Source organism: Pelmatolapia mariae, linkage group LG12, assembly GCF_036321145.2.
Source record: "Pelmatolapia mariae isolate MD_Pm_ZW linkage group LG12, Pm_UMD_F_2, whole genome shotgun sequence".
NCBI classification, from domain to species: domain Eukaryota; kingdom Metazoa; phylum Chordata; class Actinopteri; order Cichliformes; family Cichlidae; genus Pelmatolapia; species Pelmatolapia mariae.
This window is the reverse complement of record NC_086237.1, coordinates 30,611,837-30,638,098: the sequence shown is the minus strand read 5'-3', so window position 1 is coordinate 30,638,098 and position 26,262 is coordinate 30,611,837. Positions and strand designations below refer to the sequence as shown.

Sequence of the window (26,262 nt, the reverse complement as noted above, 5' to 3'; positions counted from 1 at the left end):
AGATAACTGTCTTCCAGTGAGCTGTTGCTTAATGTCGAGGGGTTTCTGGGGAATTTCTGCATTTCTGAGTTCAGTTGTGTTGTATAGTCTGGTTTTGTTACTCCGCAAACTTGTTCCTTGGCTGACATCACTTCGCTTGATTCATTTTTCACGTCTTTCAAACATGACACCCATGTCATGTTTTGCCTCATTTGCATGTTGCCAAAATGCATTCTCACTTCCACGTGATTTCTAGAAATGACATGGCACTTTCTGCTGGGAAATTTATTTCACTGCAAAACAAAACCTGAACCAAACCTGAAGTGAAGAAAAACCTTCCTGTTATTGAAGTGTGTTTTTACTGTACTGAGTTCAGTTATCACATCACGTTTTCTGTCCCGTTTTCCTCCTTCCTCCTTCTCCTCAGTTCTGTTGCTGTTCTTTGCTGATTCATCATCATTCTACAAAAAAGGATCACACACGAAGCGATTTAGTTTCTTTTTTAATTGCTTTTTTGTTTTTAGATTGTAAACACAGAATTACCCATTACCACACAGAACTTGAGGTGGAAATCTAAGTTAACACCTGCTGCTAAGGTGCTGTCATCACTTCCTGGAAGAAGTGACGACAATTTCAGAGAAAACAACTTATCGCCGTAATTCACTTCAAATGTAAACAATGACCTTATTTACGTAGACTGATATCGCACATGGGATCGCTTAACAAATTATAATTCAGTCCTCAAACTGCACGCGAGCACAGCCAGTCCCTTTGTCTTGCATTATTCAGTTTGTCATGCTCTGACTGTTCTGTGCTACCTTTTTCACCTCCACCCTTCCTGCAAACCTCTTGTCCCCTCTTTCTCCCCTCCACCCACTTGCTATGTCTCACCTCAGGACAACTGCGAGTCCTACGCTTGCTGTCAGAGTCAAAGCCATAACCACAGCGATGAGTGGCACGAGCAAGGCCTCTGTAGGCTGAAAAGGTGAGTAGCTGTCTCCATGAGGCAGGGAGGGCAGAGTGACTAAAGGCCAGTGAGTCTGGTGAGGTGACGGTATGACTGTGAAGAAGGAGGAGAAGAAGAAATTTCCCTGTGAAATTACAGTAAAGGCGGCTGGATTTGCCAGCTTTTGTCTGTTAATTTATGTACCTACTATAATTTTGCAATTTTACATTTTCTTACTTTGTTCTTTTAGTGTACTTAAACATTTACATTGCTAAGCATCATTACACTAATGTATTATAGTATTAAAAAGGGCAGTTAATTCAAGTGTATTGACAAATAACACTACATTACTGTACCAAACTGTATCCAAATTTTCACAAAAAGCTGCTGTGGTATAAGAATGAAAGCGTTTCGCAATTCTGTGGAAGTCCATAAAGAAAAAAAAGGAAACAAGAATGCACTAAACAAAATACGAGGAAGTCCCAAGATTAAAGAGAAGAATATTACAGAAACAACAAACAAGTGTAATTTAAAACCCCCACCCAAATACAGATAGTTTTAGCACTTTTCTGAACATGCAGTAAAGTTGTTTCTTTTATAATTTACTTCTGTATTTGTTGTGTCTTAAATGACCTTTAAACTTATTTTTAGCAGCCCTCAGACCAGAATACTAAAATCTGTGACATTTACTGAGGTTAGAGACAACAGCCAACGACATTCTGTGTAAATTATTAGAACTATATGTATATTAATTCAAGTTTAGCAACTCAGAATGTAGTTAATGGTCAGTCCTATTTAATACAGCATATCTAAGTGCTGGGATAGGCTCCAGCACCTGGCGAGCCCCTAAACTGGAAAAGCAGAATAAAATAGATGACTTAATGGATGGTTGGATGTATGTGTACCAGTGAGTGGGAAAGTGGCTTGATAGAAGATGGTTCCATTTTGGGCTTGCAGGGAGCAGCGGTATGTTCCTTTTTCATCCAAACGCAGTTGATTCAAGACAATAGATGAGTCTTCTGTCACTACCAAGACACTGAAGTCACTTTCATTCATCTGTGTTTACAAATTAGGAAGGAATAGTTTCAAGTTAGGGGTGTAAAACCGTCAGACAGTAAATATGTATGATACTGTGGAGCTAAATATGGAAAGAAACCTAATACAGAGACTACAGATGAATGCAGATACTTCAAAATGTATCTATATGGAAGCATTTAGGTCTCTTAATGTTTGTGCCTTCATTTGTCATCAGTGATGGCAATGAGACCTTATCAGTCTCTGATGCTTCTGGCACCCAGGAGTAGTGGTACTCTGGTCTACCCAATAGAAGACGGTGCCATGGAAGAAAACAATTCAACAAAGCCTGGCCTCCTTCCTCTGCCTGCACTGGATACTCTGGACAAAGGTTGAGAGGAGGGAGAAAGTAGGATCCTCCATTTGTCTGAACCAGGATTACTTGAAAAATCTTTTTCATTAGCGTCTCACATGGACAGGCAGCAGCAGTCACTCGCGTAAGCACACATTTATACACTCGTGACATCATATATCTATGCACTCTAAAGAACGGTGCAGTCCCAACACATAGGAATAACTCCTCCTAATCCACTCATGCATTAACACGAGAACAAATAAATTAAAATATACCACCACAGTCCTGTTGGCCAGTCGGAGAGGGACAGATGTATACTTTGTAGCGGCAAGAGACGCAATCCATTACTCTTCTAATTAGAAGCCCTGATAATGACACACAAACATGCACACACACCCTCTAAAATAAATACTACATGGATATAAAATGATGTACAGCAACACAGAGAAAAAAATCATGCATAATACAGTTAATATATATTGCACTTATGTAAAAGGGGTTTTAGAAACTGCTTTACAACAAACACATAATACACATTACAGAATAGACACATAGGCAAGACAATTAAATAAAACTACAGTACGGATGACCTTAAACAGCAGATAACAACAAGTATAAAATAGAAAAAGGATATTTGAAAAGTTTAAAGGGTGGAAGACTGAAGTTTAACATCAGGAAAAAAAGGCAGGAAAACCCGAAAATAAAAATAAAGCCAGTAGGAAAACAGAAATTAAAACACTCAGAAACACATTCCATTACAAAAAAGTGTTTTAAATCAGTTCAAAATACTTTTTTGTAATGGAAAGTGTGTGTGTGGGGGGGGGACATGACTAGAGACCTAAAAGCCCCCCAGAGTGAGATGGAAATAGTGAGCAGGCTGTTCACTGGAAGTTATTAAACTGGTAACCCCCCCCCCCACCCTTTCAGTGCCATTAATAAACAATAGTGATTGTATGCTATAGCATTAGTCCTCAGACTGTGGGAGCAGGACAGATGATCTTGAAATGACCAATAAATGATTTGTATGAGTTTGATTTTAGGAAGTTTGCTGATATTTGCTTTTGTAATTTTTTTTGTAGTCTTTTGGAGTCTATCCCAGCTGTCATTGAGCGAGAGTTGGGTATTTCCGGGAGAGGTTGTCAGGTTGTCGCAGGGCTAACACAAAGATGGACAACCATTCACACTCACATTTACACCCACAGTCAATGAAGAACCACCAGTTAATCTAACATGCATGTCTTTGGACTGTGGCAGGAAGGCGGAGTCCCAGAGAGAACTTCCAAAAGCACAGGAAGAACATGTTAACTCCACACAGAAAGTCCCAAACTGCCTGATGGACTAAAACTCGGGACTTTCAGGCGATGGTGCTAACCTTTCTAGCCTACATATAGTGAACATTAAATTGGTCCTGGTACTGATCCCTATGAGACCACACATTTTTCTGGAAGCAAATCAAACAGCAAAATAAATAAATAAATGAAAAGTCATTGGTTTGTCAAATGACAGCAAAAAGCATTTTACAGTTGTCTCACGTCTCTCGATCAAAATTTTACGGTCCACTGTCACTGGAACAATCTGTATGAGTCACTCTTAAAAGATCATTTGTCACAGTCTCAGTACTTACCACATACGTTGGGGCATAATTCTGAGGAAAAGAAAAAAAAGATAATAAATGATCTGAAACTAATGCATGTTTTTCACAGCGATGACTTACAAAAAGTTTATTGCCTCATACTGTGCAGAACCCCGACTGTTATGCAAATTACCACTGGGGACGAAAGCATCCAGATGTTTCTCTAAAATCTTCCTGCCTTTCTCCATGATCTGAATAGCTTCAAATGTTATAGATCCTTAAAAGATAGTTTTAACATGTTAATACTTTCAGTGACGATATAATGGAAAAGTAATAATGGCCTTCTACTTGTTGGAGTGTTTGGGTGTGTTTACAGCTACTGTGTATTTCTGAGTGGAAAGAATAAGAGTGATAGATTGTTTTTTTGTTTCTCACCAGTGAGCTTGGTTTTCAAGAAGCGATCAAATTCACTCTGGTATTCAGTTTTGGCTCTGTATAGAGTAGTGGGATCTGAGCAAAAAAAGAGTGCTATTTGGTTTATTTTGATCATTTTAACTGTCTTACACTTATATTTTTGTCCAAAAGCTACAACAGTAAAGTTTCCAAATTGTAAAAAATAAACTTTTCTTGGCCTGACATTATTGGAAAAGAAGAACTACGAGATAACAGTTTCTTGATCTCACCAATGACCCCCTTTCGTTCCTGACTGGTCTCTATGTAGGTCACATAGGCTTGGTCACGAATACTTTGCAAGTCAAGCTGGTCTTGCAGAGTGGGAGCAGACAAGATGAAGTCCTCGTGCATCATTCGGATGCTGCGGTCGCACTGCAGACAGGCCCTGGCTGCAGTGACACAGCAAAGCAGGGACACCAGCATCAACGGCATCTCCCCTCTGCAGCTGAGTTTTCCTGCAGCAGAATGAGTCACTTTGGCTCCAGTGAAAGCTTCTGAAACACAGCTGCCAAATATCATTGTCCCTGTCATCACCATTTCATCTGTTGCTCTTATTGAAAGGGTACTTTTACAATTACTGCTGCTGTCATACTATTACTCCTATCACGTTTTCTGCTGTTTCCCTTTAACCATGATTTAGCATAGTGTTTGTACCATTCTGCCTATTTCTTTAAAATAAAAATAAATTGATGAATATGTACTTAATAATATGAGGCCAGAAAATTAAAATAATTTTCATTGTTGATCGCCTGGCCTATTATTCATTAGATTAATCAGTTTAAAATAAAACTGTGAAAAGCACCTTCAAGCTTCACTAAAACCCCGACTAACAATCAAAGCCAAAGAGATTTAGCATAGTAAGACAAAGAATATCAGCATCATCACACATACAGTCATATGAAAAAGAAAGATTTCACGTGAAACTATCCAGTCCTGTGGGAAACTAAGTATACCCCATGAGTCAATAGCTTGCAGAACCACCTCAACAATAACTTGAAGTATTTGTTTTCTGTATGACTTTTTCTGGCTCTCAAATCATTGTGGAGGAATTTTTGTCCCACGCTTTTTTACAACAGTGCTTTCATTGAGGTTTGTGGGCATTTGTTAGCTCTTTTAAGGTCCTGCCGCAGCATTTCAGTCTGGACTTTGCATGCCATTGCAACACCTTGCAATAGTCTATATCTTTTTTTGTCCCTCTGTTATAAATGCTGGATCCTAGACTGAACGGAGCTGAGCACGATCACCACACACAATTAAGTGGAACTGTGGTAAGGTACCAATTTGGAGTCCATGTCTTGTCCTAGCTTTTAAAAAAATAAAGCACAAAAAATGAAAACTTTGATTCTTTTTCAGCCATTCTGTTGGAGATTTGCTGCTGTGCTTGGGATCATTGTCCTTTTGCATGACCCAGTTTTGGGCAAGCTTTAGCTATCGGACAGATGGCCTCACATTTGACTCTAGAATACTTTGGTATACAATGGAGTTCATACTTGACTAAATGACTGTAAGGTGCCCAGGGCAAAACAACCATACATCATCACCCCTCCTTCGCCATTCTTGGTAGCTGGTACGAGGTGCTTGTGCTGATATGCTGTGTTTTGGTTTTCATTAAACATGGCACTGTGCATTATGGCCAAACATCTCCATTTTGGTGTTATCTGTCTTTGGACATGCTGTGTGCTCCCATATTCTTTTTAGAGATGGGGCTTTCACCTGGCAACCCTTCCACAGAAGTCACCTTGTTCAGTCTTCTTCTAATTGTGCTGCCATGAACTCTAACATTTAACATGCTACAGTCTGACATTTAGCCCTTGAGCTCTTTGTAGTCTCTCTGAGTTTCTCTTGCTTCGATGTCCAATCCTATGAAGGTTGAAGCATTGTGTTAACACGTATCTGAATGCTCCAAACTGCTAAACATTCTGCTTCCTTAGAGGTGCTCCCACTTCCTGCTGATCAATTAATCAAGTGCTACTTAACCTCTTAATTCCTAAGGAAGCAGTAACGTGCACTTCGTTTTTCCACAGGAATGCCTACAATTCTTTTCTATTCACATGACTGTGAAAAGAAATATCCATTAAACAAAGAATAAGTTGCAAAATAAATCCTTTTAATTCAAATTGTTTCAGGTTAACCACAGCCTTACTAAGGTGTACATTACATTAAGAGTCACCTTTAAAGTCACTTGACTTCTAACCACTTAATAGACAAGCTCCATTTTCATTCTGTGGGCTGTTTTGAAGGTCATACACTGGGCTGGATCCTTCTGACTGGGTGTGGGGGAGCTGCATTTTCTTTCTTAAATAGAAAAATTCAAGTGCCGTCTTGTCTGACCTTGCCCTGCTGTGCTAAACTACGTCCCTAGATGGTGAATTGTCTTGCCAGTGCAGATGACTCACAGGAGATGCATATATTTTTAAGCCTCTGCCTAGTACCTTCTCTATTTTTTATTATTAATATAATTTGATTTTCTCCAGGGAATATGCAGGAAATAAGGAATCAATGACTGAATACTTAAATTTCACAATACTTAAAGTTCACAATTCTCTTACAAAATTGTAGTTACATAGAAATGGTTTGAGATTTCTGTTGGGTTTTTTTTCCCATGGTGTCAGTTTCAACTGCCTTTTTTCCTTTTTTGTCTTTTGTGTGTATAAAATTTGGTCTTGCTTAGAGTTTACTGTCTATGACCTCTGCCTGGAAATAAAGTCTAGGGTTGTTTTGAGTTTTATCTTTGCCTTCTCCCTGAAAGCAACCATTCCTTTGTGTCTGTTACTCTGTGTCTCCTAATCGTTTGGATTTCAGAGACAGGTCAACACTTAAATAAATCAGACTTAAATTTTACCTCTGCTACTTCTTTACAAATATTTTACTTTAGCTAGCCTACTAGTCAAATAGTAATCTAGTAGATTTCCACGCTGGTGGTACAGCAGTCAGAGTATACAATAATATTATTATTCCTACTGCACTTTATGTACATATAATAAAGGAAAATGTTGGTTTATTTTACCAAATATAATATTTTAGCTTTTTGTAGACTATTTTTCTCATTTATGTTTTTCTATTTTTCTTTTTTTTCTTTTTTTTTACCTGTCCCTTGCGCTGCTGTAACGAGAGAATTTCGCCAGTGTGGGATTAAATAAAATATATGTCTACATCTCTAGTTCTCAGTTCATAGTAAACTTAAAAACATTTAGAACATCAGCTCACGGATATAAAAATAAGACAAGAGTCGACTACTTCGCCATGGTCGTGTCGTTCAGCTGCCGTGCTATTCATAGCTTGTTGCTGTCACCCAGCGGTAGAAAACCTCTTACAGCCACAATAACATTATTGTTCGCTCTCGATGATCTCACCTCTGTGGTCTGTTCGGGAAGTGAGGCAGTGTACTCCAGTTGTTGTTGTCATAGGGTGGAAGACGGTAACCTGTGGTTATGAACAACCATCGTAAAAAAAATTAAAATAAAAAAATGGATTGTTTTTTAAAAAAAACAATCCATACACACATTCACTACAAGTTGAATGAAACGTTTGAACTCTGCGAAATTGATATTTGAATTGTTTCCACGGACAACGCTAGCACCAACGATTTGGTAAGGAAAATATAATAATCTAAAAGTAACGTTAAGAATAGTCAACATGAATCCCTCCATTTTGCCTTTCTCTTGTGCGTTTCACATTGTTCGTAGCTTGCAATAAACTAATTTGAAGCTGTTTCTTTTGGCTCTGTAACGATATTGTCATCACACTACATTTCCCAGAATCCTTCCGCGCTAACTTGTACACGAATGACAGATCGATGGACGAACCAGCTTCGCATTCGCTCCGTTTGGGTGGGACTAACGCCTCTGTCGCTGCACCGCAGGCTTCCGCGCGCACAGACGTTGACCCCGGAGTGTGGTCAGATGCGGAGGTAAGGTGAATGTGTTTTTGTGGTCGCAGCTTTATTAAGAGCACTTAAAATATTTTGTATGTGACACAACGTTTTTTTGCGTGTTACTGTCATGGCGAGTATAGCTTTTAATTGTGAGCACGGTCTTCTGAAACACAGTTCGTGAATACTGGTAGAGCGAGTTACTGTTACGGCAATATCCCGACTCGGCGTCAACGGCCGAGTCGAGTGAGTGTTTGTTGGGGATCGATTAGATATCGGAAGTGCTTGATTAGTTGGTTACACGCCAGCTTGACACGGGCGTGGATAGATAACGTAACAATACACGTCGTTAGACGGCGTCTGTGTCCACTGGGATCCTTTCAGAAAGTCAGATGACGACGTTTTTAATGTTTGTTGTAATTTAAGTATTTGCCTTGAACAGTTCGTAGTCACTGTGTAGTTAATGTGCATGTTTTTAGAAACCCCTGCATAACCTGCAGTATGGAGCCTGTTGTACTGCATCGGGCCCTGTGGCTCAATTTAAAATGTTATACATTTCATTCCGAAAGCCATTAAAGATTAATATGATTTCAGCCCACAGTTTGGAGACTAATTGCTAGGTTTCTTAAAAAGATTTATAATGGATCCCAAGTTGAGCTTTCTCAACTTAATTCTACATTTGAGCAATGGTACAGTTTTGTCAGTAATTACATACCAATGAGGAACAGGATCTTCACTGGAGCAAAAGCTGACATATGGAGGAAAATGTTTCCCTGTGTCTGCAAGATTTTTGCAAGATTTCGCATCACAATAAAAGAAGGATGTGGAGCTGAAGGATAATGTTTACCTGTGGGGAAGTTAAGTATGGTTCTGCTGGTGATGACTGCATTCTTATCAATCTGAAAACTGTGGGCTTGCTGCACTACAGCTGTTTGAGGGCTATTATTTACTCATCCCGAAGGTGCTCTTACCTGAGGTAAATGTAATTGAATCATGCTGACTTGGTGTCTGTGCCTCCTCTGATCACAGCCTGTTTTTACAGTTTTGCTGGCTCTCTCATCATGAGTGCCTGTGCAGAGCCTGGATACCTGCCATTTACCAGATTAAAAGCCCTGTGTTCTCTCTTGCGCTCTCTCTCTCTGCTGGATGCTGCTGAACTATGCTATAATAATAAAAGCAAGTGTACAGACAGTACAGGGCCAGTACAGCAATGCTACACAAAAACAGTTTTCAGTGACAGACAATTCAAGGTAAAACAGTAACCCCTTATGCTCAAAATTGTCATCTTTAGCCTGTAACTATGCTGCTGATTGGTTGTGACTGCATGCAGATGTGATTTCTAAAACCCTGAAAGACAGCTATTATTCTTTTGAATTCTTTATTGCACATATTTCTAAATGTTGTTGTTCTTTGGGAGGTATTGTTTTGATGGCATGTTTTTGTGTACTCGCTTCTGTGAGGGAAGTGTTATTGCAACTAAATTTAAATCCTGATTACAGTGAGTTCCTCCATAATGATATTGCCCCCATCCATGAGGCAAAATCAGGCCACTAAGACGGTTTCATTGGTGTGAAAATTATGCCTTTGCAGCCACCAGATTTCATCCCACCTGAGGACCTGACATGTTAGACATCATTAGTATACCGCATGAAGTAATATTTTTAACGCATCATTAAGACATTTTTGTTTTTTTCCTATAATTTGTCACCTGTTTGTAAATTATCATGTGTAAATTTTAAAAATGATGAAATGCTGTCTGCAGCGCTTTTAAGCTAACATCAGCGGTGATAATTGGATAGATAGATAGCCAGTGTGATGAAGTCTACGGTAGACTGGTCAATATTTATGTCCTGTACTCATTTACTTGTTATTCTTTTAGCACTTTAACTTGATTTAGCTTCCATTCATTATTTGATGTGATGATGATATTAATAGTGTTTTATTTCTATTGTTTGTTGCTTTTACACTTGTTGTGGTTTAATCTAACATCTGTCTGTCTCTCTCACAGGAGCAGATATATCAGCCCCTTTTCAGAAATGGAGACATTCCTAAAGATTGGCAGGTAGACATCAGTTTTCCCTTCACTCCCACAGCTGCCAGTGCACAGATTTATATTTCTGTTTCAAAAGCTCTGACAGCAAGTTAAGTACAGCTGTCCATTCCTGCCACTCTTCTTCCAACCCTACCTCCCTACACACCTCTCTGCACGCCTTCAGCATGTATCAGATTGTGCCGGTGGCTCCTGGGGAGCAGCAGATGGCTGGGGGACCCGGAGGCTCTCCACTTAAGAAGAAACTTTCTCATGAAGGTCGGCCACTGGTGATGGCAAGTATGTTGGGCTGTGTGCTGGTGCTAGCTGCTGTGGTCGCCTGGTGCTATTACTCAGTGTCACTTCGTAAAGCCCAGTTGTTCAAGACAGCGTTGTTAGACCTGAACAAGGATGGTTTTATTATTCACAACCAAGCTGGGGCTGTTGTCTTCACTATGACATTCAGGTGGGTTCATATTATTGATTATTTTTAAATTAATAATTAGTAATTTGCTGATTTTTTTTTCTTGGTTGGACTTGTTGTCTGTGCTTTTAATGCTCAGGAAACTGTACAGAGAATCATCTGCATTTTTGTTTCCTTTAACAAGATACATTTTGATTAATAATTTAATTATTTGAATTGCCTGATTGCCTATTAGTCACAGTTATTTGAATGAACTAAAACTAAAGCAAAACCTAAAACTGACCTTGTTAAATGAAATAGAAATAAATACTACACTTTAAAAAAACTGTAATTAAACTGATTTTATGAACTTGGAAAACTAACTAAAATTTTAAATAATGAGGCATTAGTTTTGGCATTTTCTAAAATGTGTTATTACACCTTTACTGATTTTTTTTTAAATTGTGCCTTTTGCATATGCCCTCCATTCAGTCACTATTTAAAAGACTAAAACTAATGCTGAAACTAATAAAAACTAAAGCTAAACATTTTTAAACAATAAAAGATGAATTACAAAATTAGAAATTAGAATTAGAAAATACAAAATTAAAAAAACTCTGCTACTTATAAGGGTAATAAATAAGACTAATTATAATTTTATCTTACAGCTGAGATAAGCACCAAAGGAATGTCTGTGCAATCCAAATCAAGACACTCCACAAACACTTCTCTTGTGAAACTAAGTCCCAGCAAATCGTGGACTCTTTGCCTTTGTAACTTCTTTTGGTCTTGACAGAGTTGTTCTTCTTTGTATCTGCTTTAAGTCTGCCTGTCTGCAGTGTTTGGATGGATGATGGAAAATCAGACGAGACAGACACATGATTACACCCTTAGGGAAGACCGTAATAGATGTGTCCTTTGCCAGCAGAGTTCATACCGACAGAAATAGCTATAGAACAATCCCTCCACAGACAACTAGAACAACGGAATAGAGCTTAAAACATTTTCTTTGTTGTTGCACTACTACTTATTTGTTTTAAAACACAAATAATATCAACTGTGTTTAACTGACCCCTTTGTTTTCTTTCTTTTAAACACCTAATCTTAGGTCTGGCACTCTGGATCTGGACTCTTGCTCAAAGGAGGGAGATATTCTGAGCTGCACTCAGTCGAATTCTGGCAAGCTCAACTTTTTTATCCAAACAGTTCGTCCAAAGGACACGGTGATCTGCTATCGGGTTCGCTGGGAGGAGCTGCAGAATAAGCACTTGGTAGAGCATGTCATGGCCTATAATGACTCTCATTGGTATGGAGGGGCAGAGACAGCAACACAGTACTGGCCTATCAGATTTCAGGGAGAAGAGGAACCACGACCTTTCATCACAAGTGACGTCTACTCCAATCGAAATGCTTTTGGAGGAATTCTAGAGCGGTACTGGCTGTCATCAAATGCAACTGCCATTAAGATTAATGACTCAGTACCGTTTCATTTGGGCTGGTCAGAGAAGAACAGGACACTGAGGTTCCAGGCCCGGTACCAGGACTCTCCCTTCAGACCACTAGAAGGACAGCAGACCTTTCCTGAACTCAGTTATAGAGTCTGTGTGGGGTCAGATGTCACCTCTATTCACAAGTACATGGTAAGTGTAGTTATGTAGATATTTGACAAATATTTAATAGTGTTAAAGGCTGCCAATTTAAAGTGTAGTGGATATATACTCAGATGTACAACAAATGACTGGACCAGAAACACTTGTCCCATCCTGCATATGCATTTTTAATTTAACACTTCTGCCAAAAATCGTTTGTTCCCCTGCAGAGTAGTTTTAATCTTTAACATTCCAGAAAATATACTTAGGTTGGGGAAATGACTCTTTGATACACTGTTGAATTTAAGTGTCTGTTCACTTCCAAAGAAATGAAAATCCTCTAATTTTTATTGTAGTTAATTTTTAATGGAGAGAGACAGAATCAATCAAAACACCAGAAAAAAGCACATTACATAAAATTTACAGATTAAATTGATTTGCTTGTCATTGAGTGAAAAAGGTATTTGATCTCCTACAACCCAGCCTGAAGTCTGGCTCCCACAGTCAGTCAGTTACAGATACTCCTGATCTCAACTCACTATGTGTATAAAGCACACCTGTCCACAGAATCAATTTCTTCTCTTCCAACCTGTCCACCACCATGGGCAAGACCAAAGAGTTCTCAAAGGCTTTCAAAGATTGTTGACCTACAAAAGGCTGGTATAAGTTACAGTAGGAAGCTTGGGGAGAAGTTTACAACTGTTGGTGCAACTGGAAAAAATATAAAATGACCATCAATGTCCTCAGCATGGAGATTTTGCCTCATGGGCGAGGACCATCATAAGAGAGGTGATGGATCACCTCAAAGCTGTGGTCTGTCACCACTGGCAACACACTATGCTATAATGGATTGAAATCTTGAAGCGCCCGCAAGGTCACCTTGGTCAAGAACGCAAATGTACAGGATCATCTCAAGTTTTGTAAGTGAACATCTAAATGATTGAGAGAAGGCCTTGGCGAATGCACAGTGGTCAGATGAAACTAAAATCAAGCTCTCTGGCATCAACTTTACATGTCTGGGTTTGGAGGAAGAGAGATACTGGGTATGACCCAAAGAGTAGCATTCCCTACGTCAAGCATGGAGGTGGAAAGATGCTATGGGGCTGTTTTTCTTCTGAGAATATAGGACAACTCCACCACATTGAGGGGCCAATGGATAGGGCCATGTACTGTAAAATCTTGGATGAGAACCTACTTCCCTCATCCAGGATACTTCATATGGGTTGTGGATGGGTCTTCCAACATAGCATCAAGATAAAGATAGTGTGGCGAAAGAAGTACAAAACATCAAGATTCGGCGTGGGCAGTCTTAGACTTTTATTCTATTAAAAAAATCTGTGGAGGGAGCTGAAGCTTCGAGTTGCCAAGTGAAGGCCAAGAAACTTAAAGTATTTAGAGTGTTTCTGCAAAGATGAGTGGGCCAAAATCCCTCCTGAGATGTGTGCAAACCTGGTGAATGACGACATGACAGTGCTTTGGAGGGTTTCTCCTCCAAATACTAAGTCATATTTTGCTTGGGTATCAAGTACTTATTTCACTCGGTAACATTCAAATCAATTTATAACTTTTATGCAGTGTTTTTTTTCAGGTTTTTTCTTTGTAAGAGAGCAAACTTATGAATTAATAATGATTTCCACAATTGTAAATGCTTTCTTAATGAGGATATCAATATTATAATCTTATAGTGTGTTTGTAAAATCTTTAGAAAAAGTCTAAAAATTGGCTTATGTAGTTGGTTATTTCTTGACACGGAAAGCTGAAATTCTCAAGCTGTAAGGGACCAAGCAACCCCTAAGCTAATTTATCTGGTTATTGTAAGGAAGCCAGTAGGCATATTTCCTTACACTTGTTTAATCAAGCACAAAGCCTGTGCAGGCTTGAATGAAAGACAATAAGCACACATTTAAAAACATCTCTAATCACTTACTTCATGTTCTTTTCTTTTCTTGTTTTTCCCTAATCATTCATGTTCTTTTCTCAGGTGCGCCGGTATTTCACAAAGCCTATCAAAGTCCCATCTGCTGATTTGTTCAAAAAACCAGTGTGGTCCACATGGGCTATCTACAAGACAGCTGTAACTCAGGAGAAGCTGCTGCGCTATGCCGCTGACATCACTAGGCATGGCTTCAACTGCTCCCATCTAGAGCTGGATGACCGTTACACAGCAGATTACGGAGAGTTTGACTTTGACCCGCAGAAGTTCCCCAATGCAAGCGGCATGTTTGACAAACTAAGAGAGGGCGGCTTTCAAGTTACACTCTGGACGCACCCTTTTATCAACTATGACTCCATTAATTTTGGTGCAGCTGTAGAGAAAGAGCTATTTGTCCGTGAGCCAGGCGGTGAACTGCCCGCTCTGGTTCGCTGGTGGAACGGGATTGGAGGAATCTTGGACTTCACAAACCCAGACGCTCGTGAATGGTATTCCTCAAACTTGCACATGCTCAAAAGTCGCTATGGGGTGACCTCCTTCAAGTTTGATGCAGGTGAAACGAGCTACCTGCCCCGTCAGTTTAGTACCCTAGGCCCACTGTCAAACCCTTCCACCTTCACCCGCCGCTACGCAGAGATGGCTATACCATTTATGGAGCATGCTGAGCTAAGGGTGGGTTACCAGAGTCAGAATATCTCCTGCTTCTTCAGGATCATTGACAGAGACTCGGTGTGGGGTTACGAGCTTGGCCTCAAGTCCATCATCCCTACTGTTCTGACTATAGGCATTCTGGGTTACCAGTTTGTCTTACCTGATATGATAGGAGGAAATGCATACCCAAACCATACTGCAGGTATGGCATGCATTTTAAGAGCATTAGCTCTGTTAAAAAAACAGATTTTCTCTGATCTGGTTTTATCTGACAGTCTTTCATCTGTGTTTAAGGTGGGTTAAATGGTCTGCCAGACAGAGAACTGTACATCAGATGGTTGGAGCTGTCTGCCTTTATGCCTGCCATGCAGTTCTCCATACCTCCATGGGCTTATGACAATGAGGTAAGCCAAATAAAGCAAGCAATGAATTTTAGATGTAGAAAAGTATTTTACAGTGTGTAGCCTCTGAGCTTTTCCTGCATTTAAATTTACTAAATTGTGTGTGTGTGTACATCACGCATACACACTTTTGCAACATTTGTAATAGGGTTTGTAACAATTTTGCAACACATTTTACAGTTGGTGTAAAAATTATCTTTCTTGCTCTATCAGTACTATAGTGCAAAATACTAATTACAGATGAAATAATGGAGGGGAAGCTTAAACTTAACCTTTACATTACCGTGGAGTGCCTGTTTGTTTGCTTGTAGAGAAATGACAGAATAATTGTTGCTTCAAATTCTTTTTGGTGTGTTTGTAAAACTACCACAGGGGGGCGCCAAAGTTTAAACCATAAAGGTCTACACAGACCAGTTATGGGGAATTTAAGGGTATGCATACCAGTTAAATGAAATCTGTTTACATACAGCGCTTAAATTTATTAGACCACTAGTTATAAAAAAGAAAACAAGAATATTTTAGAAATTTGGCAAAAAAATGCTTAAAACTCGAAATTGTATATATATATATATATATATATGTATATATATATATATATTTGAAAGAGATAAACAGTCCTTAATCACACATAAAATATTATAGAATTATGTCGATTTGGCCAGCGCATCAGATTCCCTTTTCTTAGTCAAATAGTCTCTGTCTTGCCTTTTCTTGTCATTAAATGAACCCATGGCAATCAGTTTTAGTCCAAAAGTGATTCCATGATGCTCCAAGATGTTTTGTTAGACCTTTCTATTCATTAGTGCTTTGCACTAATTTCCCCATGCTATTTGCAGAAATGGAAACTCACACCGTAACTAGTCTTGCATCAAAATGTTATTCATTTCTTCTGTGGAAGTAAAGAGTTTAAACTTGGACTCTTATGTTTACGACTGGATGAGTACCTTCATCCAGTCATCTTTAGTCCAGTGTTTGTGCTTGCTGGCAAATCTGAAACGCTTCTGTTTGCAGCGCTCAGTAATGGCTTCTTAGAAGCTATTCTTCCTTTTAAGCTGTATTTGTTCAGTTGTCAGTTTATGGTCATTCTGGAAACCTCATACTCTGATCTAGAAGCATTTATCGCTGCCTGAAAATCAGCAGTGGTCTGCTTTTTGTCTATAGCACTTAAAATCTTGAGGTGCCTTTCATCTACTTCAGTCAGCTTTTCTTTTCTGCCTCTTCCTTGACACATTTTCTAAGTACCAGTCTTTTCATTCCATGACATACTTGACCACACTGTGGGAACACTGTGAGTCCTGACCTATTTGTTTTAGGCCATTCAGCATAATGAAGTGCTTTAATGTGGACTCTTTACTTTTCTTATGATCACTGCATGCGGCAAGATCTTGCATAGAGTGGGTCGTGTTGTAATACATGTAGCATGCAGTGTACCATGATAGACATTTTTAAAAAAAGTTAAAACAAATAACAATGCAGCAGCAAAAACAGTTAATAGTTTTTTAAAAAAAATTATTTTCAAGTCCTCCTACTGGACACCAAAAATCTCTCCCTCAGGATGACAGAGAAGAATGCTCAGATAAGATTTATACTTCTAACACCAGTTTTGCACTTCAGAGATCCAAACATGGTCACAGAAATATGCAAATACTCTTTTTTTATAGTTTCAGAAAGATTAATTTTCTAAAAAACTTTCCAGATCATGCCCTCTGACTGTCCAGCTATAAGACCACATGGGCTCCTAGCAATGTTCCCTCTAATTTTTCACGTGTCTGAGCGAACACACAAACTCCCTGAGCGATCCCTTGGACCACTGTGAGCGACATCAGACGTGTGCACTGTGGTCGCGCTGGCATCTAATCCATCCAAGTTACATGGTTTATTAAAATAATCAAATTACAGCATTTACATTTATGTTAGACTACTTTTAATTAACTGCTTTAGCCCACTTACAATGAAAATGTAAAAAAAATCTAGTCATTGACCTGTGCAGTATGTTAACATTGTTGGAAGTAAAAAGAACTTGAACTCCAATTTTGAAAACACAACTTTCTTTCTTTTTTTTAAAAAAAGCTCTGACTTTTATTATGAGTCTGTGGTCTGGGAGAGAGTCCTGTAACTCTGTCTGCAAAATACAGTATATAATGACCAATGCTGGGCAATTAATTATATAGTTACTTCTTCAAAAAAGTAACTCAGTTTGGCAAACAACAAAGATTTTTGCAGCTATTTTTTTTAAATGCAGCCAAGGCGTTTTTAAATAAACATTTCAAACTATTTACAAAACAATCAGCTGTTCTGCATCAAATTTGATGCCACACAAATCATTTGTGCCACTCCAAAAAATAATTTCTGTCCCCTATGAGATAAAGGAGAACAACAGCCTGATACCTGCAGGCCTGACAACAGGAGATGTATCACTCCTCTAACACCTGTAACATTCAGTACTCGCCTCATTGTTCTGACACACACAGCAAAACTACACTACACACTAACTACACAAGATTTGCGCTAAACGTCGCAAATCTCTCACATATCAAAGCACTCCTAAAACTTCCCCCCGTTTCTTAACAACTAGATGCGACGTTGCCATATCATTTTTTGATTGGTCGATATGGTACTTTTTTGGACGAATAGGAAAGGGAGAGGGGGTGGAGTTTGTTTTTGCTCACAGGCGGAGAGCGCTTTCGAGCCTTTTTTCTTATAAAACGCCGTTTTTACCGTTTATTCCCGCAGTAAATATAAACAACGATAGTATTCAGGAAGAAAACCAAACATTGCATATATTTTTATCATAACTCTGGTTTTATGTGGCCTATCAACACAATTTAAAAACTGGTATAAAGTCCACACTTTTTCTGTCAATTGTTCTGTCTGTCCTGCTCATATCTCCAATGGTTGTACACGTTGTCATTAACGTGGCTTCACTGCACATCAGCCACGCCGCTTTGCTAGCTAAAACACCGGTGTCAGCACATAAGGACACTGTCATAGCCTGTCAACCACGTTGATTAGCTGCGTATATACGAATGTAAATCGCATTATTGGCTGGACTATGGGATAAGGTGGCATCGTTCTAATACAATATGGGAGCAGCCAGTCACTTACTGACTAACACTGCAAAACAGAATTATTAAAGTATTAATTTTAATTTCAATTCAGGTTAATTTTTTTTGTGCGCAACACAGATTTTCTGTGCGCAGAGACCGTGCCAGCAGTGCGCAATTGCGCACGTGTGCAGCTTAGAGGGAACATTGGCTCCTAGTAGATTTTAATATAAAAATACTCATCCAAGTCAACTTACCCTGTACACAAGGTTTTGGAGCTTTAAACATTTTCTTATGCCTCTCAGGCTTAGTGAATTTTGCCCTACCTTCTTCTGACTCTCTTCTGAGCTAGTCAGAAGAGAGTCAGAAGTCAAAAACAATATGTCAGTTCTTTTTCTGTGTGTTTTGATGCATAAATTGAAGCAGGAAGTGTGGATGGTTTTAGATTACTCTACGCTGTCTGTTAGGTGGCATCTGCTCCATGCTAACCCAGTGTCTTTGTACATCTGCAGGTGGTAAAGATAGCGCAGAAGTTCACAGGGCTCCATGAAACTCTGGTGGCACCAAAAGTTCTTGAATTGGCACACGTGGTTCTTGATACAGGAGACCCGATCATAAGGCCCCTCTGGTGGATTGCCAATGATGATGAGGCTGCCTATAAGATCGACTCCCAGTTCCTGATTGGGGATGACCTCATGGTGGCTCCAGTGTTGGAGCCAGGAAAGCAAGAGAGGGATATCTACTTGCCTGCAGGACGATGGAAAAGCTACAAGGGGGAACATTATGATAAAGGTCCCATGTACCTCACTGATTACCCTGTGGACCTGGATGAGATCGCTTTCTTTACAAGGGTTCTTTGAAGGCATTAAAGAATTGAAAACTGGACTGACACACAAACACACACACATGCGCCCGCAAACACACGCACACAATTTTTTGAGCACACATGCCAAGTAAAAGCAGGGAGGCACCACCAGAAGCTTGAGTTGAGAGTAGAGTGACATTTTAATGAAGATTAACCTCATGTCTCTTCCATCCTGCTCTTTGTCAGGACTTCTGCCTGCAGATTAAAACCCTCCGCCCAAAGAATTAGAATTACTTTCTAATTCTCATTTTGCATCCTTAAGCTAATACTCATCCTTGTGTGCCTTTCACAGCCAATAGAAGATCCGATCTGTGATTGTATCATCACCATTCTTACCCTTAGTGGCCATCTAATACTGCGTTTTTTTTTAAAAAGCCCAAAGCTCTATAGCAAGCATGGTGGCGGTTTTGGGTTAATATTATTTCCATTAGCTTATTAATTGAAGTAACTACCATTTAGGGGGTCTTTTTGGGGGTTGACTGGGTTGGGCAATAAAAAAAATGCACTCTAGCCATACTTAACTCTGTGTTTTTAACTTTTTAAGCTAACATGCATTAATTTGCATTGCACTTACATCTACATTTTACAGTCTTTTGATTAATTTCTCTTTATATTTATTAATTTTTTATTTGTGGATAATGTTGGATGTTTTTAAATATGCATGATTCTGGGGATAAATAAGGGGTGAACAATAAGCTGCAAATACTTTTACGTCAGTGAGTCCCATAACCTATAGTGCCATTATATTATTTTAGTGCCAAAATCTACTGCTTTATGCTTTTTAATAAAAAAGTCTGCACAAGTCAACTTAACTGCTCAGGGTACATTGAAAAGGTATTTATTATCGATCTACAGTAATATATTTGTTATACTTTACTGTGCAAAAGTCTTGCGCCGCTTCTCATTTTCTTATTTTAATTTGAAGGAGCCAAACTTTCTTGCAATTTTTAAGTGTTTTTTGGGCAATAGTTGTCCAGGCTTGTCTGAAGGTCTTTCAGATTTTTTTTTTTCTATGGATTTTGGCTTTTACTTGTTTTCAGTCCAAGTCACGTAGCTGACTATTTTTAGATGAGTGTTTATTGTTTGCGAAGCCACTTAACACTGACCTATGAATAACTAGAGCTTAAAGGAAGACACCTAACACAAGGGAGGAACTACTGTTGTGTTTATCACAGACAACTTTGTAAGGAACTAATTTTAAATTGTATCTTAGGAACTGTTTTGCTACCAGCTGGTCTCAAAAACATATAATTGTCCCCTTTTTTTTTTCTCTTTTTTTCAGCCGAATCAACAAAAATGTCAAGGTTTACACAGTTTGACAGGCATAAAATTGTATTTTTGCATCACCAAGGTTATAGGAGAAAACTTGGCATATGGTGTGCGGTGTGTCCTTAAAAACATTGAGGAAACTGGACAATCGGACAAAAGAAATTACAGACATAAATAGCTGTCGGCAGCGGATGAACAATCTCTGTTTCTTAAGTTGTGTCCTTAAGAAATTTGTGCTTCATTTCATCTACTGTTCACTGAGGCCTTATCAGAAATGGTCTCAGTAAAAGGGTGGCTGTCAAGAAGCCATTCTTAAGCAAGGGAAATGGGGAGAAAAGGCTGAGGTGGGTCTAATTACAAAAGAATTGGACTGAAAATCAGTGGCAATCAGATGGAGTGATGAATCCAAATTTTTTGGGGGGCGTTCAAATCATCAATGGTATTTACAGAAGAGGTCAAGACAGAGTCACAATGGCGAGTGTCTACAGCACAGTCAAGTCACTGTCAGGGTTTGGGGCTACATTTTAGCCAGTATTGTTGGGGATCAGCAGACTACTTGAAGAAATGACACACAAGCTTACCTAAGAGAGTTCAGGCAGTGTTAAAGAATAAAGGTGGTCGTACCAAATACTGACTTTCAAACTCAGTAGAATTGTACAAACTCTGTTTTTGCCTTATTTGTTTTTTTTCTCTGTATGTTTGCATATTTCAGTAAATTGCTGTCCTATTTCCCAGTCATATCTTTAAAATAAAGAGAAATGAGGGGTGGCTCAAGACTTTTGCACAGCACTCTATTATTATAACTGATTTACCTTGTAAAACAGTTATTATTCTCAAAGATGCCATATATTAGTGTGCCATCTATGTCTGCCTTGTGGCTTCATTTGCCTTATTAGCTAATCTATGGTATGCCAACCTTAGCACAGAGAACCAGAGGGATAAAACACATTTCTACATACATTGATGTTTTTGATGCAATGTTTCAAAGCAGTGACATTGCAAAGCGCATGAAGAGTTTAAATGTTTGTCTGCTCTTTCATAGTGATTGCCAGCATGAGAGTAAAGCACACCAAGTAATTTGAATGCCTTGCTTGAAAATAATGAAAACAGCAGTGTTACTATATATGAATTTGTCTTGGAATCACAGCAACTTACAAATGATAAATCCTATAAATTGGCCGTGTTTATGTTTTTTCTTGCATTCTTGATCCTACCACAAGAAATGTTAAAATCTTACACAGAGTGGCTATTACTGACACAGTACACAGCAGCATTTCTTCAAATGAATAAGTAAATGGATGCATACATAATTTCATACTTCTTTTTAGTAACCTTACTTTGTCATCTTTGTTGTGAAACCAGGAAAGCTTGTGTGAGAATCTAACCCAGTGGTTCTTAACCTTTTTGGAGGTACCGAACCCCACCAGTTTCATATGCGCATTCACTGAACCCCTCTTTAGTGAAAAATAAAATAAGATTTTTTTCAAATTCAAGACATACATATGTTTTTTACTGGTGCACAAAATGAGCCGTGCATGTCACGGCGGAGGCTCTGCCGAACCCCTGAGACCGACTCACCGAACCCCTAGGGTTCGATCGAACCCAGGTTAAGAACCACTGATCTAACCTATGTTAAATAGGTTAGATCGCAAAATGTAAAATATAACATGTATGTATGAAGGTTTTTAAAAGGATATTTACTTAAAACACAATAAGTGGATTTGGTGATCATATACTGTTTGATGTTTTAGGTGTGATGGTGAAATCCTCAGTGTGAGTCAACAGAGATGTGACTGTTAAAGGGAAAGTTTTCTGTGTAAAAATGTTTTTTGTTGTTGCTCCCCCCCCGTGATTGAGTGATTGAATTAGAAGGTAGACTGCCAAAGAACAAATATTTAATTTTATTTATGCATATGGTATATGTTTGTTTTTCATGTGACATCTAGAGAAGTACTGTATGTATTGTAATGAATGACTTATGTGTATTTACCTGCGATCAGACTAGGTGAAATTCACCTACTTGACTTTTGCATCACTGTTGACTTTTTCAGGTTATTCACCTTTAAAGACATGTTTTTCATAGTTGCAAACACTGTATATGCCTGATGCGTCTCTTACGAAAGAGTCATCTCAGTCACAGAGTGAGCACATCAAATGGGTGGGAAAAGTGATTTCTGCACTTGTGGAAATAACTGTAAAAAGCAATTAAATAAGTCTTTATCAGACAGCTAAAAAAATAAATGATTGATCTGCTCGCAATAACGTCTATTTTTCTGTCCTGGTTTTTTTGGCTTTCTGTTAGAGCTCACAAAAAATCTTTTTGCTGTAGTGATGTGAATTGCAGAATCCTAGGAATTAAACAATTCAGTGGTTGATACATTATTGTGGTTTTATTGAAAATAAATATACATACATTATTTAAAAAATGGCTTAATATCCCTATGTTATAATTTTTGGTTAAGAACAAAGTAAAACATCATTAAGATGTAGTTGTTTCAGAGCTTCAGAGGAAGACGGTGATTATGGCTGAAGACACCAGCAGGAGCACGACACTGGGACCAGCTGGTATAGCACTGTTGCACAAGTTCCCTTCACAGCAGCTAAAAGGCTTGATACAGGAGGCACTGTATTGGCAGCCCTTAGTGACGGTGCCTGTAAGACATGATAGGAAAACTTTAGTTTGAGCAACAACATTAAGGCCTGGTTCCAATCATTTATCAATATATCAGCTCAGAACACGTCTGATTTACAGCTTTAAACACTACTGATGTTTAGAAATAACTTACCGCTCACATACAAGGTGTAGCATCGGTTAAAGGGGTAGGAACATGTTGTGGTCTGTGTGCAGGAGTGAGGATCAGAAGCTGTACATGAATAGCATCTTAATCCACATGCTGTACAGAAAAAAAGAATACTGAATACTGTCACTCGTGGATTAAGAATCTCCAAATGCAAAGCATCATTGGCAGTCTGTAGATGCGCTAAAGCACCCAGGTTTTTATTTGTATTTAATTATTTTTATTTTCCTTATTGATTCTAAAGTTTGGATCAGTAAGGTAACTCAAAGTCAATTTTTTTTGTAGTTTTGGATCTGTACATGACTATAGTTTATTTTAAATCTAACTGTTAATAGTGCAAAAGTTACAAAGTCACCCATTTTTTAAGAGTTATTCTTTTTTTTCTCCATCACAGAAGAATCGTGGTTCAGATGTCACGTTATAACAAAAAACCTTTCACTTCTTACAATATAAATATTATATTGTACGAACGTGATAATTATGTATATTATAATAACGTAATTTTATGTTGTTCAAACGTGAAAAGTATATTGTTAGAACAATAAACTTTTCACGTTATAACCTGATATAACTCTGTTAACGCTGTTATTCCCATCACTGGTTCCGTTTATGTATTAATTACCAAGATGTGTGATTAAAAGACATGAAAGATGCAAAAAAAAAAAAGAAAAAAAAGAAAAAGAAAAAGAAAAAGGTGTGTGCCATATACAGGGTTGAAAGTGAGCCGGTGTTTACTTCTTCTTTTTTTGGGCACTGCAGGTGCCAACATCTGGCTAGTTCTACAAAAGTCGAGCGAGCATAAAGGTGGAACATGTGGCAGGTAATTTCAAATGCAACGTTTCTTTCAGCTCGACAAACATCAGCAAACTGCTCGTGTCTACAGTTTGTCCCACAGTGTGTTGTTAGTTAAAGGTCCAGCTGCTGTATTTCTCGGGAATAAATTGGCTTTGAATCAGATCTGTCGGAGGAAGACTAAAATGACCTCCCCCCCCCCAACTTTATTGGAAATTATAAAGCGAACAGTCAGTCATTCCAGTTCAGTTTGTACAGTAGACATAGGGGGCAAATAAGAGTTATATATATAACAATATACAGTACAATGAAATAAAGGATAAATAAATAAAGGAAAAAAAAGGGGAATGTGACAGACTTCATAACAACTTTGTACTTGAAAGTTGTATCTGTGACAGCTCATTCGTTAAACATTTCTGAATGGATTTCAATCAATGATAAACCTTTTTTATTGGAAGTTAATTTAAGAGAGTTTAAGTAATATTCAATTTCAATCAAAAACAAATTAAATGATGGGGATGAGTTTTGAAATTTACATTTATGTATATGGAATTTCCCTAATAAGATATAAAGATTGACAATGGTACATTTTTTTTCTTTAGTTTCAAAATAAGTGATAATGTTCTTCCCTTCAATTTTGATTTCGTATGTTGTTTTGCACAGTATATAATTTTCAAGCTCTCTCCAAAACGTAGCACTATATGAACAGCCATAAAACAAATGAGTAACACTTTCAAGTTCAGTTTTACAAAAGGTACATTTTCTATCAATGTCACAGAATCTTGAAATGTATGTGTTGGATGGATATATGTTATGTAATATTTTCAAATGTAATTCTCTAACTTTGTTTGTAATACAAAATCTAAAAGGAACAAGCCACGCTTTATCCCAATTGATATGATCAAAAATAGCATTCCAAAAAAACTTCCCTCTTGGAGTTATTTTCTTCTCATTATACAAACATTCTCTAATATGTTTATTGGTGCATTTCTTGCTTAAGAGATCAATACCATTTATATAAAGAGTGTTAACGGATGCATGTGGTGTGTTCTGTTTTTTGTAGCTTTTCATCAACTCAGTCAGTCCGCTGGGATAAAATGACCTTTGTTTGTATTGTTTAGCGTAGCCGCGTGATGTACGAAGTGGCGTTTAATTGACCTGAAAAGGAGGTCGATTTTTTTCGCCACTGATAATGATGTGTTCAAACGCCACTCACTGGCGTAAAATACGGTGTTCTGGCGGGTTTGTCGCCGACTTTTACGCGTCCTGACTCATTCAACGGTGATTTTTACATAATTTCTTAACCAGACGGGTTCGGAAAGTGGCAAATTTTTACCTAGATGGCTTGACATGCGAAACCGTTATTGCGCGGTGCAAGCAATAGAAGTGAATGCGTTTCAGAGCGCAGCCCTGTACTATGTAAAAGGGCCTTCAGGATCTGCTATATCTATTACAAAATACAGTGAGCTCCATAATTTGATATGTTATCATGTTATAAAGACATTTTTATAGTATATTTTAAATCAAACTGTTAATAGTACAAAAATTATTCCTTTTTTCCATCACAGAAGAATTGTGGTTCAGATGTGCTTTTCAAGGGGTTCTCTCTTCTCTCTTCATTTTCATGTCTCTTACAGTTTTATTTTAAAATAGAAGAGTTGAAAGGATCAGTGATTATCTGATAATCTGGTAAAGAACAAGACAAATGAATCATAAACTGCTCTTACCTGTGGACAAAATCAAAATCAGGATCAGAGCTCCAAGAAGTTTCATGGTGAGAAGTAACAAGTAACAAGTACACGATGTGTGAGGAGGACAGAAAGTCAAAAAGGCTTTGTTCCTTTGTTCAGCTCTTCAGTTTCAATTCCTCAGAAAGTGAGTAGGACGGTACTGAACACCCCGCCCTGTTGAGGAGGTAATTTAACTTTGTGTTGATGCAACACTGCACAATATGTTCACAAAAGAAGTTAATGCTACAAAATTATCACTAGTTTTAAGATGCACATGGATGGATTTCCTTTACTGCAAAAGGCAGCAATCATAAACTTCATTAAGAATAGCTTGCTTCTACTCGGATGGACCTCATTTCACCAGGCTGCTTTAACTAACAAGGGGTAAATGTTTAATTCCCCATCGGTCTGTCAGCAAAGGTGACCTCATGAAACCAAAGGTTTTATTATTGTAGCGAGTAAAAGGAGAAGGAGGAAAAAACAGTGACAAATTCACATGTGCAGCCTGTCCTGCAGGAGGCAATACAATATAAATTAGATTGTAGTGCATAAATATCCTTTTTTAAA

The 26,262-nt window shown here is 38.3% G+C and overlaps 2 protein-coding genes and 1 long non-coding RNA gene across 5 annotated transcripts; 1 reads left to right on the top strand and 2 right to left on the bottom strand.

Moving 5' to 3' along the window:
• Positions 1 to 866: 866 nt before the first annotated feature.
• Positions 867 to 4,752, bottom strand: LOC134638310 (izumo sperm-egg fusion protein 1). The gene is made up of 8 exons (XM_063488819.1): positions 4,551 to 4,752; positions 4,303 to 4,377; positions 4,061 to 4,144; positions 3,919 to 3,939; positions 2,570 to 2,659; positions 2,193 to 2,320; positions 1,831 to 1,981; positions 867 to 1,039 (listed from the first exon to the last, which is right to left on the bottom strand). Exons 1-8 carry the CDS (start codon positions 4,750 to 4,752, stop codon positions 867 to 869), a joined length of 924 nt encoding a protein of 307 aa, XP_063344889.1.
• Positions 4,753 to 8,206: 3,454 nt separating this feature from the next.
• On the top strand, positions 8,207 to 22,741 carry LOC134639009 (myogenesis-regulating glycosidase-like). Of its 3 annotated transcripts, none has more exons than XM_063490010.1 (7): positions 8,207 to 8,230; positions 10,200 to 10,253; positions 10,408 to 10,686; positions 11,732 to 12,263; positions 14,194 to 14,998; positions 15,091 to 15,200; positions 18,754 to 22,741. In XM_063490010.1, exons 1-7 carry the CDS (start codon positions 8,223 to 8,225, stop codon positions 19,099 to 19,101), a joined length of 2,136 nt encoding a protein of 711 aa, XP_063346080.1. In that variant the 5' UTR covers positions 8,207 to 8,222; the 3' UTR covers positions 19,102 to 22,741. The 3 variants fall into 3 exon arrangements, with proteins under 3 accessions (XP_063346080.1, XP_063346078.1, XP_063346079.1); XM_063490008.1 differs by lacking the exon at positions 8,207 to 8,230 and adding an exon at positions 8,795 to 9,167; XM_063490009.1 differs by lacking the exon at positions 8,207 to 8,230 and adding an exon at positions 9,179 to 9,441.
• A 68-nt stretch (positions 22,742 to 22,809) lies between these two features.
• LOC134639500 (uncharacterized) lies at positions 22,810 to 25,854 on the bottom strand. The gene is made up of 3 exons (XR_010095359.1): positions 25,693 to 25,854; positions 23,162 to 23,269; positions 22,810 to 23,027 (listed from the first exon to the last, which is right to left on the bottom strand). It is a non-coding gene; the product is annotated as an uncharacterized LOC134639500 (long non-coding RNA).
• Positions 25,855 to 26,262: the final 408 nt, after the last annotated feature.